Source organism: Oncorhynchus keta, chromosome 30 (genome assembly GCF_023373465.1).
Source record: "Oncorhynchus keta strain PuntledgeMale-10-30-2019 chromosome 30, Oket_V2, whole genome shotgun sequence".
In the NCBI taxonomy this organism is placed as follows: domain Eukaryota; kingdom Metazoa; phylum Chordata; class Actinopteri; order Salmoniformes; family Salmonidae; genus Oncorhynchus; species Oncorhynchus keta.
Genome location: NC_068450.1, coordinates 43,026,149 through 43,043,402, shown reverse-complemented (window position 1 = coordinate 43,043,402; position 17,254 = coordinate 43,026,149). Strand labels below are relative to the sequence as shown.

The 17,254-nt window shown below is 41.6% G+C and overlaps 1 protein-coding gene across 1 annotated transcript in view; it reads left to right on the top strand.

Moving 5' to 3' along the window:
• The first annotated feature begins 1,517 nt into the window (after positions 1–1,517).
• LOC118363643 (tenomodulin-like) overlaps positions 1,518–17,254 on the top strand; it is a 112,264-nt gene continuing 96,527 nt past the window's right edge. Inside the window, exons 1-2 of the mRNA XM_052488469.1 lie at positions 1,518–1,678; positions 6,491–6,622. Of these exons, the coding sequence (XP_052344429.1) occupies positions 1,631–1,678; positions 6,491–6,622 (180 nt within the window). The 5' untranslated portion in view covers positions 1,518–1,630. The remainder of the gene's footprint in view (positions 1,679–6,490; positions 6,623–17,254) is intronic.

The following is a 17,254-nucleotide window of genomic DNA, read 5'->3' as shown; positions in this document are numbered from 1 at the left end:
CATTGCTGCATCTAAGAAGCCAACAAGCAGACAAGATATCGCTGAAGAGTTCATCAAGTTCCTATCAAATGCTATTCAGCGATGGAGCATAGAGGGGGAAAGAGCAAATGTTTATTTTTCTAATTCTTCCAGGTTTGCTCTAGCTGCTCCCATCAGCCCGCCTCTAATCTGTAGGTATCTGGCGTGTACTTGACAAATACATTTGATTATTTTCTATGGGTATAGAAGCCCGAGTTTCGCTCTGAATGCTGCAAGGGGGATGGGGGTCTGTGGATGATCGACTCCAGTGCTGACAAGACACTATTCCTGAAAGAGCTGCTGCAAAATGTTACAGTAATTGTAAAGGTTTATATCAATAGGAAAAAGCTGACTAAGCCTCACGGCTATCAGATCTGGCAGACAATGTGTGTCGGAATGTTGCCTGCCACACTAAAGTCCTGCTTGACCAGGTTTAGCCCAAATGATCTCCGTTGTACTGACCTTAGTCATCATTCCTCCTCTTCCTTATGCAACCTAGGTTTATGTGAGTGCTTACATTCTAGTAAAACAACACGGGCAACACCGCAACAATTCCATCGATGTGCGATCTTAATAGGTTTAAAGGCATTGCTGTAGGAGTTACATACTGTATGGACTATCAAGCATAGCCTTGAAGAGAAACTCCACTCAACTTATATTTTGGTATTTTCTACATTAGTCCACTGTTGATACAATCCCAAAATGTTTTCCATGTCAGCAGCCAAGTTCTCAAGATATTGGACTTTGAAGAAGAAAGTGTCACCAGCCATATCAGCATGATATGCAAAACATTTTGAGACTGTATCAACAATGGACTAATTTTTTTTTTAAATACCAGAATATCAAGGTTCCCTTTAAAAACTCCCACACAACTTCAGGTCTTCCTTTTGCATGAAAGGTTGGAAATCTGACAGATCTCACCAGATGTTTGATAGCTTAACTGTTTGCACAGTGTCACAGTGGCCTTAGCCTGTAAAGGTATTGAACAGCATGGTGTGTCAATGTATAATAGTGTTTCAAAGTGTGTCATAGTGTGTTAAAGTAAGTTCTACATGGAACAGAGGACCAGGAAATTAACTATTTTCTGTTGATTTGTGTGGGAGCACCATCCTGAGTGTTGTTTATATTTGTGTATTTGCTGTGGTTGCTGTATTTGCTGACAGTTGCATTCACTTGAAAGAGCATTTAGACAGCCAGGCTAGAGCACACATGCTAAAATGTTCATGCCTGCTCTTCCTCATAAAAGATTGTTGAAAAGAAAAATAATTATTTGTATTTTCTCGTACACTTTCAAAAGTTTGCTCGTCCCCCTAGAGTCAGATAATTCAACGTAAAATTAGAATAACTATCCCGGGTGTAGTTCAGTATCTCAGAGTTAAACATCTACCTCAGATATTCCATTATTTGAATTTCGAGCAGACTTCGGCTGGATACATCTGCTTTTCTTATAATGGAAATCAGAAGTGTTTAAGTAATTCCATCCCATCCCTCCCCTTTCAGAGCACTCTCAAATTACCAATGGAATGAAGTTTGGACTCTTACTTCTAGAGCCTCAGTAGTTTTACCAGCTAGGACAAGTGAATCTGAAGAAATTCTTCTCTAGGCTTGCATTATGGAAAATAGCTCTCAATCCAGCAGTCAGCAGGCTCTATGGAAAGATGTGAGTCTTAATTTCATTATTTTGTACTAATTGTTCATACTCTACCGACTGTAGAATATGGTAAGGATTAGGAGATGTTGGTAATAAGTGGCAATACATTCAATATCTTCATTGAATTAATACATATCTTGATGCTTATGGACACATAATCAGTGATGTAACATGGGGTCATTGGGTGTTATATTATTGGGTGATGAAAAGATAATGAATGCAATTAAAATGACAACAAATGTCAGTATTTTGTCATGCATATTGGGCAAAAACATCCTTTACAGACAAAATAACAATTGCAATTGGTATATTGTGAGTTTTAGGTGGTTTGAGGGGCTAAAAGATCATTGAGATGTTAAGAAAAAATAAAATACTGATGTATTTCAAATTCCTAGAATTATATCTGACATTTGCACTTTGAATTAACAATTAGAATGGGACTTGATATTGGTGTCTGCCTCAGTGCTTAGAGTATACTATTTTCCTCATCTTTCCTCTCTACCTTGCCTATCTTCCGTACACTTAAGTTGTACAAGTTCACCTGAGCTAGGGGACTTGCTAAATTCCTCCATTTTTTATCATCTAGCTATTATCATCTAGCTATTATTTTGAATTTTAGTACCCTTGTATGTACATTTTTGGGGGGGATAAAATATTGAATTTAGCCTTTACTACCACGACCCATAGAAGCACATTGAATTTCACATTCATAAATGGAAAAACAGACAGTCCCCCAAAGAATCTCATGTGAAGATTGTGTCAATTGTTACAGCAGACTCACTGAGGGAATTATTATGATTCAAAAACCACCTGTGGCATTACATTTCTGAAGAAAATATTCAATAATAAAGTGTGTATTGAATGCAAAGTGGACCACACTTAGTCCAGTCTTGTGGAATAATTTAAACTAGTCTTGTGGACTCATTCAAATGTTGTGTTCAGCAAAAATGTCAATCACATGGGATGTACAGTACATTAGCTCTTGCAGTGTTTTCTTTTTTATTTCATTTCTTAAAGAATGCCCTCTATCCATCCCTCTCTCTTTCTGCCTCCCTCAGAATAACAAGGGGCTTCAGGCTCCCCTCATCACAGACTGAGTCCTGCCATAGAAGCACCAAATACCTGCCTGATTGTCAACTCTTAAACCCGTTTAACACTGGTCGACTGGCAGTTGTCTGTGTGCACACTCTCTACTCCTTTCACTCTCTTCGCCTCTGCCTCCGCCTCCCCCTCCCCCCACCCCCTCTGTCTTTCTTTGAACAATTTATATTCTGTGCAGACAGAGCTTTGTCGTCAAGTGAAGTTTCCACTACATACCGTATGCAAGCTGTTGGAGGAGAGAGTAGACTTCGGCCACATTTATAAGGCCTTCTGTTTCCTATCCTCATTGTGAGGAGAGCTAGAGCCTTGAATGTTTATTGCTACAGTTATAGTTAATCACATACAATGCCTTCGGAAAGTATTCAGACCCCTTGACTTTTTCCACACTTTCACGTTAGAGCCGTATTCAAACATTTATTAAATAGTTTTTTCCCCTCATCAATCTACAGACAATACCCCATAATAACAAAAGAAAAAAATATATTTTTGCTAATTTATTAAACAGAGAAAACAAAAATATCACATTTACATAAGTATTCAGACCCTTTAATCAGTACTTTGTTTGTTGAAGGACCTTTGGCAGCGATTACAGCATTGATTGTTTTTGGGTATGACGCTACAAGCTTGGCACATCTGTATTTGGGGAGTTTCTCCCATTCTTCTCTGCAGATCCTCTCAAGGCGTACAGAGGCCCATTATCAGCAACCATCACTCCTGTGTTCCAATGGCATGTTGTGTTAGCTAATCCAAGTTTATAATTTTAAAAGGCTGATTGATCATTAGAAAACCCTTTTGCAATTATGTTAGCAGAGCTGAAAACTGTTGTCCTGATTAAGAGGCAATAGAACTGGCCTTCTTTAGACTAGTTGAGTATCTGGAGCATCAGCATTTGTGGGTTTGATTACAGGCTCAAAATGGCCAGAAACAAAGAACTTTCTTCTGAAACCCGTCAAGTCTATTCTTCTTCTGAGAAATTAAGGCTATTCCATGCGAGAAATTGCCAAGAAACTGAAGATCTTGTACAACGCTGTGTACTATTCAATTCACAGAACAGCTCAAACTGGCTATAACCAGAATTGAAAGAGGGGTGGGAAGCCCCGGTGCACAACTGAGAAAAAGCCATATCTCAGACTGGCCAATAAAAATAAAAGATTAAGATGGGCAGAAGAACACAGACACTGGACAGAGGAACTCTGCATACTAGGCCAGCATCCCGGAGTCGCCTCTTCACTGTTGACGTTGAGACTGGTGTTTTGCGGGTACTATTTCATGAAGCTGCCAAGGCCCATATCGGCGGATGGGGTGGATTGAGATGCAGTCCATGCAAAAACATATATCTTAAACAGACTGATTTTTATATTGTATATTATTATGATAATTGATTTCCATGGGGGCATGGACATCAACTCTAGGGGGTATTAATGCACGCAGCTTTTGCTCAATACATTTTTTTACGACTACCACACTGTTTAAAGTCCCCACTATTAATAGTATAAACACTATAATAAGAAATCCATTGCATATCAGACTTGGAAAGTCTAAGCTGCCTATCACACACCCCTGATTTTGCGCTTCAGCACCATTGAGAGCAGTTGAATTTGATGTTTTCTTTTTGGTGTCGCCATGGCTAACAATAACATAATCAAAAAAGTATATTTAATGCACATGACTGTGGAAATATCAGAGCTGTGCCCATGGTAACCTCGTGAACAATTAATGTGCTAATGCCCGGCTATTAAAAGGGACAGGCAACTATTTGAGACTCGCCTTTTAGTTGAATTTTTTGAGTACTTCAGACTCCAGAAATAAGCATTTATAATTATTTTACCCATTAAATCTTCATTCACCCCTCTAATACTTGTCCATGGGACCGGCTGACATTCACTCAGTCACACTACTTCTCTCACTCACATTCATGAACAAGATATTGTGTATGAACTACATATACCTTTTATAAATGGCACCCTTATTTTGTCAAGCATTACCCAATTCACTGTAATAATTACAATCACAATAGAGACAACAAAGCTGTTTTATCATAGCCTTGCATGCAAGAAGATGGCCCAATTATTTTAAAGAACAACTTCGCTAATTGAACTTTGCTCCGATATCTTCTTTTCATTGTCCTCTGAGACCTTCGATAGCAGCAGTGTGAATCAGAACATTTCATTCCCTCACCACTGGAGCTTTGTGGGGGAACAAAAGCCCTTTTTTATTAATCTGTGGCCTTGAGCCCAGGGAATTCAGTTTTAATTTTAAGAAAAGTAAAATATACATGACCTTTTAGTATATCTGCAGTTCTGCAGATTTTCAAAATAATTATTATTTACTTTGTGCAGACAAGTACACTACATAACCAAAAGTATGTGGACACCTGCTCTTCAAAGATCTCATTCCAAAATCATGGGCGTTAATATGGAGTTTTTTTTACATTTTATGCTATAACAGCGTCTACTTTTCTGGGAAGGCTTTCCACTAAATGTTGGAACATTGCTGCCGGAACTTGCTTCCATTCAGCCACAAGAGCATTAGTGAGGTCGAGCACTGATGTTGGGCGATAAGGCCTGGCTCGCAGTAGGTGTTCCAATTCATCCCAAAGGTGTTTGATTGGGTTGAGGTTAAACTGTTCAGGCCAGTCCAGTTCTTCCACAGCGATCTCGACAAACCATTTCTTTATGGACCTCGCTTTGTGCACAGGACATTGTCATGCTGAAACAGGAAAGGGCCTTCCCCAAACTGTTGCCACAAAGTTGGAAGCACAGAATCATCTAGAATGTCATTGTATGCTGTAGCATTAATATTTGCCTTCAGCCCCACATCATTATTCTTGGGTATTTGTTTACATAATCCTCCCAGCATTCCTGCAACTTTATATAGTTTGACAGTTCACACTATGAATAGAGTATTCATGGGTTGGACGTTTGTCACAATATTGTTTTGAAGGTTCTCTTGAGGTCTGGTGACCGACTGAATGTTCTACCTAATGCTTTCTCAATTGGCACTGAAGAAGATTTACTGTAAAGTGTGTTATAGTGACTTGGAAACAAAATTACATTTCTAAAGGAGGCAAATAATTAATAGGAAAACCTTTTGTCATCATTGTGATGTAGTCAGATTGACTTTAGATGTAGGATAGCATCATCTAGCTAGCTAAGAGTGAGGAGTGCCAAAAGTTAGTTAGCTAACGTAGTTTTGACAAACTTTGCTTGCTAATGACAACATTTCCATCGATCTAAAGTCAATTCAACGACCTAATGATGACAAAATTGTTTCCTACTAATCATTGGTTTTCCAAGCCACTATAGTGTAATTTAGAAGAAACAATAATCTGCACTCAGTGACTGGGCACCATTTGACTTTTATGCACTTCTATGGCTGAGAGCATCTTGAGAACGTTGATATCAATGGCTTGATGCGACCAAGTGATGTAGGTGAAACCCATAAATAGAGGCTATCTAGAGAATTAACATATTTTTGTAAGCAACATTAGGGATCTTGCATCTAATGATTGTCAGACATGATTTCACTTATGTCATGTTATAATGAGGTTATTACAATGTATATCATTGCTAATACCATTAGAATAACATATTTTCTCAGTGCAGCTGTAGTGATTTTAAAGTCATTATAGTTACTTAAAGGACAGTATGATATGTACATGAACCACTCTGAAGTGTGAATGGATAAAAAAATGCTTCTCAATTCATATGTTCTCCTTAGGTGGAGGTGGGGAAAGAGAAGACCGTGTACCGGAGCTACCAGCGAGGAGCCCTGATTCTGGGGCTGGTTTTCCTGGTGTTGACCCTGGGCATCTTCAGCCTTAGACACCTCTGGAGCCCAAGTCTGGGGAGGGTAAGGCCTGGCTCAGTAACAGCAGTATTGCTACACAATCATCTAGTAAACTAGAGTCACCGTAAATGTTTAGTCTAGGGGGGTAAGACCTGGCTCATGTCAATAACAGGGGGATATCATGACTGATCATATTGCTTCAAGATCAACCAGTTGACTAGAGTCATGGTAAACATTTAGTCTGGGCATGGGGAGGGTAAGACCTATCTTATGTCAATAACTGTGGAATGTTACGATTAGGGCTGTGGTGGTCACAAAATTTCGTCAGCCAGTGTCTGTCAAGTAAATAACTGTCGGTCTCACGGTAATTGAGCATTAATTAACAGAAACACATTTAGCATCTCCTGGCTTTCACACATAGCCTGCTGATGCAGACCTTTGGAACATCTACAAGTCTAATGAATCCATGTAATATAGCCAACAACTTCACAACAAATCTATTTATTTTAGACAGGGTTAAAGAAGCATGATATGAAAATGTAGTCGATTTCAGAAGAACAGAATAGCATACTCCGAGTTGTCCTTATGTTAGGTCCTGATGTGGCTATGCCAAATGGCTTTGGGCTACACTAGTTCATTTAGCAGACAAGATTTCTTTAAAAATCTGTGGCATTATTTTATATTTTATTGTATGAATAATACAATTGAACAAAGCTGAGTTGTTATACAAATGTTGGGCTATATGTTTTGATAAATTAATACATTTTAAGGCTGCATGATGCGACTAATTGTGATTTGTAAAAAGTTGCTTGAAAGGCATGAGCTCTGCTTTGTTTTTTTTGCTCAGGCTGTACACACTTCATCAGTATCTCATTCACAATTTGACAAGCACTTGATAAAAACAAAAACAACAAACGTGTAAACCCAAAACAGTCCCGTGTGGCACAAACACTGACACAGGAGACAATCACCCACAAAACCCAACAGGCTACCTAAATATGGTTCCCAATCAGAGACAATGACTAACACCTGCCTCTGATTGAGAACCAGACACGGGAGACACACAACATAGAATGCCCACTCAGATCACACCCTGACCAAACAAAACATAGAAACATACAAAGCAAACTATGGTCAGGGTGTGACAAGTAGGCTATAAGCGGGAATGTTCAATTAGCGTGCAAACACCATTTTCAAAAGTGACCGCAAATGCGATTATGCATGTAATGCTTTTATTATAAAGGTGCATTTTTATGGTAAATGATCTTCCCCAAAATTGAAACTCATGTGCTGCTTATGTATGCCAGTTAGGCTCTACACCCTTGTAGAGCGGGTTAATGTGCATAATTTTAAGAAGTTATTTGGCAACTTTAGATGTGATACAAACCTTATCAAAACATATAGGCCTATGGTCTAGGCTACATGAGATGTGTGATTATTCGAAAAAGTTTCTTATTGCTGGGCATCATTCACAAGGAATAGGCTAATATTGTCACTCATCAGACTATTCTTGATTTAATCTTATCTATACAAATACTAACTAATGTGTGTAAAATGTATTTTAATTTAGACTGGACCATTATCATGCCCCCGTCGGAAAAAATATGTCATCTATGCACTTAAATAGCAAATGGCAGACGATTTTCCCGTGATTAATTTTCATGCCAGCCAGGTAGGCTGTACTCCTGTTGTAAAGATAAGCAATATGCTTAATTTTAGGAAAATTGACAAATAAATATAGCAGGCCTAACCTAATAGAAAGCTGATTGGATTGGATCCTCCTATTTTTAGTAGAGGCCATCGCTCTGTTTTCTCACGCAATTGCATAGCCTATAGAAATGTAATGCAAATAGAAATGTTTGCAGAAATGTAGGCTCTCATGAGTGTTTGATTTGATTTTCGATGACATTTGCATTGATGTCAGAGTGATTAGCGAGACAATAGAGTACTAAGTAGCAGGCAGTTAGCAAGTTTGGTAGGCTACTAATGACCATTAGCAGCATCAGAGCTTCCAGAAGTCTAATTACCATGACTAACCGGTCACGTGGAATTTCACTGCCTTCATGACTCGTGACCACTGGTGTGGCGGTAATATGGTCATCGCAACAGCACTAGTCATGATGACTCTTCATATTTCTTCACAATCAACCAGTAGACTAGGTATCCATCGCTCTTATCAAACAAGCTCATGTCCGACCTTGAAACAGGTTAACAGTTACACATCTGCTCATTCTTCTCTACCTGCTCATAAAAAAGCTGTATCGATGTCCTGCTACAATGCTGTATGGCCCAGCTTTTAATGGAACATTTGAATTGCTAGGACTCTGGATTGCTAGGACTCTAGATAAAAGACCCACTGAAGCTTTTCCTGACCAAATCATATCTATGACTTTCATGGAAAATGTGTAAGAAATGGAAAGAGATGGTCACACAAAGAGCCAAAGACAGCCTCAGTCTGCATTCGGTATAATATAACAGAGTATAATAATATACTAAATTAAAAGCTCTATTGGCCATCAAAAAGACAGCCATTTTGAAATTATTATTTCAATGTCTTGGCTGTCAACTATGTAATTTCAAGAAGCATTTGTGTTAAACGATGATTTCTCTGGTTGACTGCAGCGTCATTTATCATTTTGTCTATTAGCTTCTCTCTACAAGCCGTGTAAATATGTTTAAGCAATTCGTGTTCCTGATACCTCTGTCCAAACAAACTTAATTGCTGTTGACCACATTGGCAGCACTAGAACTCAAGCCTCTTCATTATATAATTGGAGTAAACTCTTGTCCGATCCATTCGTCTTGTAAAAATCCAATTCACTCACTTTTGATGGAGAGCATTTTCACTCCGCATCTTTCCCCCAGAATACCCAAGGGGGGTAGAAGCTAATTAACTCAAGACTATGCCCCAAAAAAATACATCAATAATTTCTTCTCAAGGACAATTATCCAGTATTTTTGTTCCAGGCGCTACTGTGAATAAGAGAAAATGACTGCAAATGATTTTGTTTCTTAACCAGAAAATTAAGACTGATAATCAAACTACCTATATGCTATATTGCTCAAGTTTGGGAATGTCGTCAAATAATTCATATTTATTCAAATAATTAATATTTATTTATAGTATTCCTAAAAAATAAAAAAGACAGCATTATAGGAAGGGACAACTAATGCAATAATAAACCCCCAAATACAAGGAACTGGAACACAAAAGTACTAAAAAGCCTGAAATTAGGCAGGAATCAATGTGGCAATAGAAACAAAACAAACAGAGGACATATGAGATACGGTATGTGAGTGAGTATATGTGGGGGAGGAGTACAGGTGTGTTTGAAGATGGGGTGCCTGAGAGTTTGTGGGATTGGAACAGTGTGATGAGTTGAAAGTCAGTGAGAAAAGAAAGTAGTTGCAAATGTCGGAACCCATTTGTGTCTGTGAGCAGAAGTTGTGACGAGTTCAGAGATCCACTAAAGCAACCCAGTACCCTCAAGAGTCTGAGCATAATATACAAGGATTTTCTCAAAGCTGCTAATGACAACCTTGACAACTTCGTATCTTGCTGAAGGTAATTCCGGTGGGGTATCAAGAATGGTCCACCACCTAAAGGACATCAGGCAAACTTAACACAACTGTGGGACGCATTGGAGTCAACATGGGCCGGAATGCCAGTATAATGCTTTCGGCACCTTGTAGAGTCCATGCCCTGAGGAATTGAGTCTGTTCTGAGGGCGAAGGGGGGCGATGCAACTCAATATTAGGAAGTTGTTACATAAGTATTCAGACCTTTTACTCAGTACTTTGTTGAAACATCTTTGGCAGTGATAACCGCTTTAAATCTTCTTGGGTATTACGCTACAAGCTTGGCACACCTGTAATTGGGGAGTTTCTCCCATTCTTCTCTGCAGATCCTCTCAAACTCTGTCAGAATGGATGGGGAGCATCGCTGCACAGCTATTTTTAGGTCTCTCCAGAGATTTTAAATTGGGTTCAAGTCCAGGCTCTGGCTGGGTCACTCAAGGACATTCAAGACAATTCCTGCGTAGTCTTGGTTGTGTCCTTATGATTGTTGTCTTGTTGGAAGGTGAACCTTGGCCCCAGTCTGAGGTCCTGAATACTCTGGAGCAGGATTTCATCAAGGATCTCTGTACTTTGCTCCATTCATCTTTCCCTCGATCCTGACTAGTCTCCCAGTCCCTCCCGCTGAAAAACATCCCCATAGCATAATGCTGCCACCACCATGCTTCACCATAGGGATGGTGCCAGGGTTTCTCCAGACGTGACGCTTGGCATTCAGGCCAAAGAGCAATCTTGGTTTCATCAGACCAGACAATCTTGTTTCTCATGGTCTGAGAATCCTTTAGGTGCCTTTTACCAAACTCCAAGCGGGCTGTCATGTGCCTTTTACTGAGGAGTGGCTTCTGTTTGGCCACCCTGCCATAAAGGCCTGATTGGTGAAGTACTGCAGAGATGGTTGTCCTTCTGGAAGGTTTTCCCATCTCCACAGAAGAACTCTGGAGCTCTGTCAGAGTGACCATCAGGTTCTTGGTCACCACCCTGACCAAGGCCCTTCTCCCCCGATTGCTCAGTTTGGCTGGGTGGCCAATTCCAGGAAGAGTCTTGGTTCTTCCAAACTTCGTCCATTGAAGAATGATGGAGGCCAGTGTGTTCTTGGGGACCTTCAACATTGCAGAAAAGTGCCTCGACACAACCCTGTCTCAGAACTCTATGGAAAATTCCTTCGACCTCTTGACTTGGTTTTTGCTCTGACATGCACTGTCAACTGTGGAACCTTATAGAGACAGGTGTGTGCCTAGTCCAATCAATTGAATTTACCACAGCTGGACTCCAATCAACTTATAGAAACATATTGTCGTGACTTGACTTGAACATTAATCTGAGAACTGTTATTTATCTCATCAAGTGACTAACAATTAACTCATTATGATATGGGGCACCACAACAGCGGTTATTTAAAGAGTTACCATCTCTTGAATTAAAATCTAAAAGGTCTTTACCTATCTCATGTATAAACAGTCAACTTATTAATCATGACCTCATATTATATAATAATTCTGAACTGTCAAATACCTCGTTGCATCAGCACATTTGTTTAATTATTTACTTGCTAATTAAATGGTAATACAGGAAAAACATACACACTTAATATGTTAAGAACAGGTCCCTAGCAGACTGACAACAATATGGTTGCTTGTTACAAAAGACATGGAGAGTGTGAGAGAGAGAGAGATGGACAGAGACACTTAACGTTGGTACATTTAGAAACTACTCTCATTTATAGAACTCCAATACTTTGCACACTAACCCCCACCCGCTTGTAGTAAGAAATCATTCAATTATTTTGTGAAATTCCTTGGTTCGCCGTTGTAACGGTTTTCATGTGGTGAAGGAGAGTCGGACCAAACTGCAGCGTGTAGATTGCGATCCATGTTTAATAAACAACGTAGACACGAATAAACACAAACACTACAAAACAATAAACGTAACGAAAACCGAAACAGCCTATACTTTGTGTAAACTAACACAGAACAAGGACATCAGGACACTAAGGACAATCACCCACAACACAACCAAAGAATATGGCTGCCTAAATATGGTTCCCAATCAGAGACAACGATAAACACCTGCCTCTGATTGAGAACCACTTCAGACAGCCATAGACTTACCTAGAACACCCCACTAAGCTACAATCCCACTACATACACACCACATACAAAAACCCATGTCACACCCTGGCCTGACCAAATAAATGAAGATAAACACAAAATACTTCGACCAGGGCGTGACAGAACCCCCCCCTAAGGTGCGGACTCCTGAATGCACCTCAAAACAATAGGGAGGGTCTGGGTGGGCGTCTGTCCATGGTGGCGGCTCCGGCGCGGGACGTGGACTCCACTCAACCACTGTCTTAGTCCCTCCTCGCGTCCTTGGATAGTCCACCCTCGCCTCCGAACATGGCCTAGTAGTCCTCACCCAGAACCCCACTAGACTGAGGAGCAGATCGGGACTGAGGGGCAGCTCGGGACTGAGGCAGCTCGGGACTGAGGGGAAGCTCGGGACTGAGGGGAAGCTCGGGACTGAGGGGAAGCTCGGGACTGAGGGGAAGCTCGGGACTGAGGGGAAGCTCAGGAGTGAAAGGAAGCTCAGGAGTGAAAGGAAGCTCAGGAGTGAAAGGAAGCTCAGGAGTGAGAGGAAGCTCAGGCAGGTTGATGGATCTACCAGATCCTGGCTGACTTGCAGATCCTGGCTGACTGGCGGATCCTGGCCGACTGGCGGATCCTGGCCGACTGGCGGATCTGGAAGAGCCGGGTTGACTGGCAGATCTGGAAGATTCTGGCTGACTGGCAGATCTGGAAGAATCTGGCTGACTGGCAGATCTGGAAGATCTGGCTGCTCCATGCTGACTGGCGGCTCTGACTGCTCCACGCTGACTGGCGGCTCTGGCTGCTCCATGTAGGCTGACAGCTCTGGTGGCTTCTTACAGACTAGCAGCTCTGACGGCTCCGTGCAGACTGGCAGCTCCTTGCAGACTGGAAGCTCCTTGCAGACTGGCAGCACCTTGCAGACTGGCAGCTCCTTGCAGACTGGCAGCTCCTTGCAGACTGGCAGCTCCTTGCAGACTGACAGCTCTGGCTGCTTCATGCAGACTGACAGCTCTGTCTGCTTCATGCAGACTGACAGCTCTGACTGCTCCATGCAGACTGACAGCTCTGACTGTTCCATGCAGACTGACAGCAGCTCTGGCTGCTCCATGCAGGCTGGCAGCTCTGGCTGCTCCATGCAGACTGACAGCTCTGACTGCTCCATGCAGGCTGGCAGCTCTGGCTGCTCCATGCAGGCTGGCAGCTCTGGCTGCTCCATGTAGACTGGCAGCTCTGGCTGCTCTATGCAGACTGACAGCTCTGGCTGCTCCATGTAGACTGGCAGCTCTGGCTGCTCCATGCAGACTGACAGCTCTGACTGCTCCATGTAGGCTGGCAGCTCTGACTGCTCCATGCAGGCTGGCAGCTCTGGCTGCGCTGAACAGACAGGAGACTCCGGTAGCACAGGAGAGGAGAAAGGCTCCGACAGCGCTGAACAGACAGGAGGCTCCGGCAGCGCAGGAGAGGAGAGGCGCACTGTAGGCCTGATGCGTGGTGCTGGCACTGGTGGTACTGGGCCGAGGACACACACAGGAAGCCTGGTGCGGGGAGCTACTACCGGAGGGCTGGTGTGTGGAGGTGGCACAGGATGGGCTAGACCGTGAAGATCACTGGAGATCTTGAGAGCAGTGTTGGCACAGGACGTGCAAGGCTAGGGATGTGCACAGGAGGCCTGGTGCGTGAGGCTGGCACCAACTTCACCAGCCGACTAACACGCACCTCAGGACGAGCATGGAGTGCTGACCCAGGTGCCATCAAATCCCTGACATGTTCCGTCGGGCGAATTCCATGCAAAAAGCACCAACACAGCAACTCCCTCATTTCTCTCTCCTCCAATTTCCCCATTAACTCCTTCACAGTCTCTGCTTCGCTCACCTCCAACACCGGCTCTGGTCTCCTCCTTGGCTCCTCACGATAAACAGGGAGAGTTGGCTCAGGTCTGACTCCTGACTCTGCCACTCTCTCCCTGATCCCCCAAATACATTTTTGGGGCTGACTCTCAGGCTTCCTTGCCAACCGTGTTCCCTCATATCGCCGGCTCCTCTCTCCGGCTGACTCTGCTCTCCTCGCTGCCTCCACCTGTTCCACCTTTGGGCGGCTACACTCCCCTGGTTTAGCCCAGGGTCCTCTCCCGTCGAGGATTTCCTCCCATGTCCAGAAATCCGGTGTCCGGTGGTGTCCGGTGACTTGTCGTGTAGTCCTGAACAGAAGTACAGAGTTGATTTTCCTTCCATTCACTCTGAAAGATGCCTCTTGAAGGTAGGCTATCCAGCCGTGTCAGGGTGGCAGGGTAGCCTAGTGTTTAGAGCGTTGGACTACTAACCGGAAGGTTGCAAGTTCAAACCCCCGAGCTGACAAGGTACAAAATCTGTCGTTCTGCCCCTGAACAGGCAGTTAACCCACTGTTCCTAGGCCATCATTGAAAATAATAATTTGTTCTTAACTGACTTGCCTAGTGAAATAAAGGTAAAATATATTTTTTTTAATTAAGTGTCGATGGTTCCCAGTGGGGTGGTGAGAGTAGAGTAATATGATGGTTTGAGCAGAGTAGTAGAATGGTCCCACTCAATTAGCTTTTCTAGATACTTTACTTAGGACAGTGATTGTCCGGGAGGTGAGTTTATCGTCAAACCACTTTAAATGTAAAGCTGCAGCTCTATGTCTCCCTGGTTTGATATGTTCATTCTTAACCCATCATTTTATGCAGTTTGTTCAAAATGGGTGGTTCCGTCAGGCTGACACACTCTCTGACCTCACTCAGGGATGTCTTTCACTGTGTAAAGCTTATGTAAAATAATTATCTCTTATAGTTTCTTTAAAACAAACAAAACGACATTAGTGTTCTGTAGATCGCCTCTGACCATTCCCCACGTTCTATGATAGAAATATGTTTTTTGTAGTATAGTTTTGAATTTTGAATGTGTTAGAGTTTGGACGTGAAAAAGTATTCTTGAAACAAAGCACACTCCTTGGGTGAATTTGGAGAGGGAGAACAGAATGTTCTGTCCTTGATATACAACAGGGAGAGAGTTGTTAAACCCCCTGCAGTAAATGTGATATTTGTAATACATTTGCAAAAAAGTCTAAAAAGCTGTTCTTGCTTTGTTGTTATTGGACATTGTGTGTAGATTGATGAGTGGGAAAAAAACAATTTAATCAATTTTAAAATAAGGCTGTAACGTAACAACATGTGGAAAAAGGGAAGGGGTCTGAATATTTTCTGAAAGCACTGTACAGTACAACTGAGGCAAAAGCGTTAGAAATGCTGTTGGCGGCACTTTGCTCTTTTCAAAGGTTGGGTCCCGATCTCTGTGAAGCCCTATGGTCTATGTGTGCAGGGGTGTGTCTGCCAGTCATGGGGACGACAATCCAACTAGGGATGGGGGGAGGTTTTAGAGGACAATTGGAGTTTTTAGAGGACAATTGGAGTTTTACTCAGTCACAGCTACAGTATGCTTAACATTGCAAATATCATGGTACATCTTCATCGACACTAAATCATCATGGTACTTTCTAATGGCAGGTTTACAAATATGTATTACGGTAACTACAATTGAAACTTGTATCTCCTTACGGTAAGCGGTGAAATAAGTATAGCTAGTTAAAATTGACATGGCTTAGCTAACAAAAGATGTTAAGTCTTTACCTGCCTACAGGAGAAGGAATATAATATCTAATGTTTACAGGAAACTCATTCTACATTTTTTGATGAAGTTGTGTGGATAAATGACAGGGGGGTGAAATATATTTCTCCCATGGACAAAGTAACTCAAAAGGGGTGATGATATTAATTAACAAACATTTAGATCCGAATGTGCACACTGTCCAAACAGATCCGCAAGGAAGGTGGATCTTTTTAAGTGTGCTATTGGACAATAAATATATTTGTCTCAATCTACTGAGAGAAACGTGGTGGACGCTCCATCAATCTAATCGTCTTGGCTACTTTCTTATATCATTGTCGCTGGCACCAAAAGTTGTTCATTAATATGGGACAGAATGCGGTCGGGCCATCAAGTAATTGGCATACACATTACTCTTACGGCATTTCCACATAGGTGATGATATTGGACATGTCACAACTCTCTCTCTTGTGTGAGGATCATAGGCGCCAGATCAGCTCACCCTCTCTCACTCTCTCACCAGAGTTTTATTACTTAACAACCGGATCGTAAATACTTTGCAGAAACTCTCCCTTCTGCTCCGCAGTATTTGGTTTTAAATATACTTAAGTATCAAAAGTAAAACTATAAATCATTTAAAATGTCTTAAATTAAGCAAACCAGATGGCACGGTTTTCTAGTTTTTAAAAATGTATGGATAGCCACAGGCACAAACCAACATTGAGATATAATTTACAAACAAAGCATTTGTTTTTAGTAAGTCCGCCAGATCAGTGGCAGTAGGGATGACCAGGAATGTTTCTTTTGATAGGGACGTGAATTGGATCATTTTCCTGCCCTGCTAAGCATTCAAAATGTAACGAGTACTTTTGGATGTCGGGGAAAATGTGTGGAGTAAAAGGTATATTACTTTCTTTAGGAATGTAGTGGAGTAAAAGTAAAAGTTGTCAAATGTAAATACCTCCAAAAACAACTTAAGTATTACTTAAGTATTTTTACTTCAGTACTTTACACCACTGCTTTACCCTACAAGAGTAAGCAGATCTCCTTTTTGTTTGGGACACTTCAAATGTTTCATTAGACCCCATGCAATTCAATACTCATTTTTTTAAATTATATATTTCCAGTGCCTACAGAAAGCATTCATACCCCTTGTCTTAATGCACATTTTGTTGTGTTACCGCCTGAATTGAAAATCATTTAAAAAATAATTCATCACACCCATCTACGCTACACACAACACCCCATAATGACGAAGTGAAAATGTGTTTTTAGAAATGTTTATTCATTTCTTGAAAATTACATACAGAAATAGCTCATTTACATAAGTATTTACACCCCTGAGTCAATACATGTTAGAATCACCTTTGACAGCAATTACAGCTGTGAATCTTTCTGGTCTCTAAGAGGTT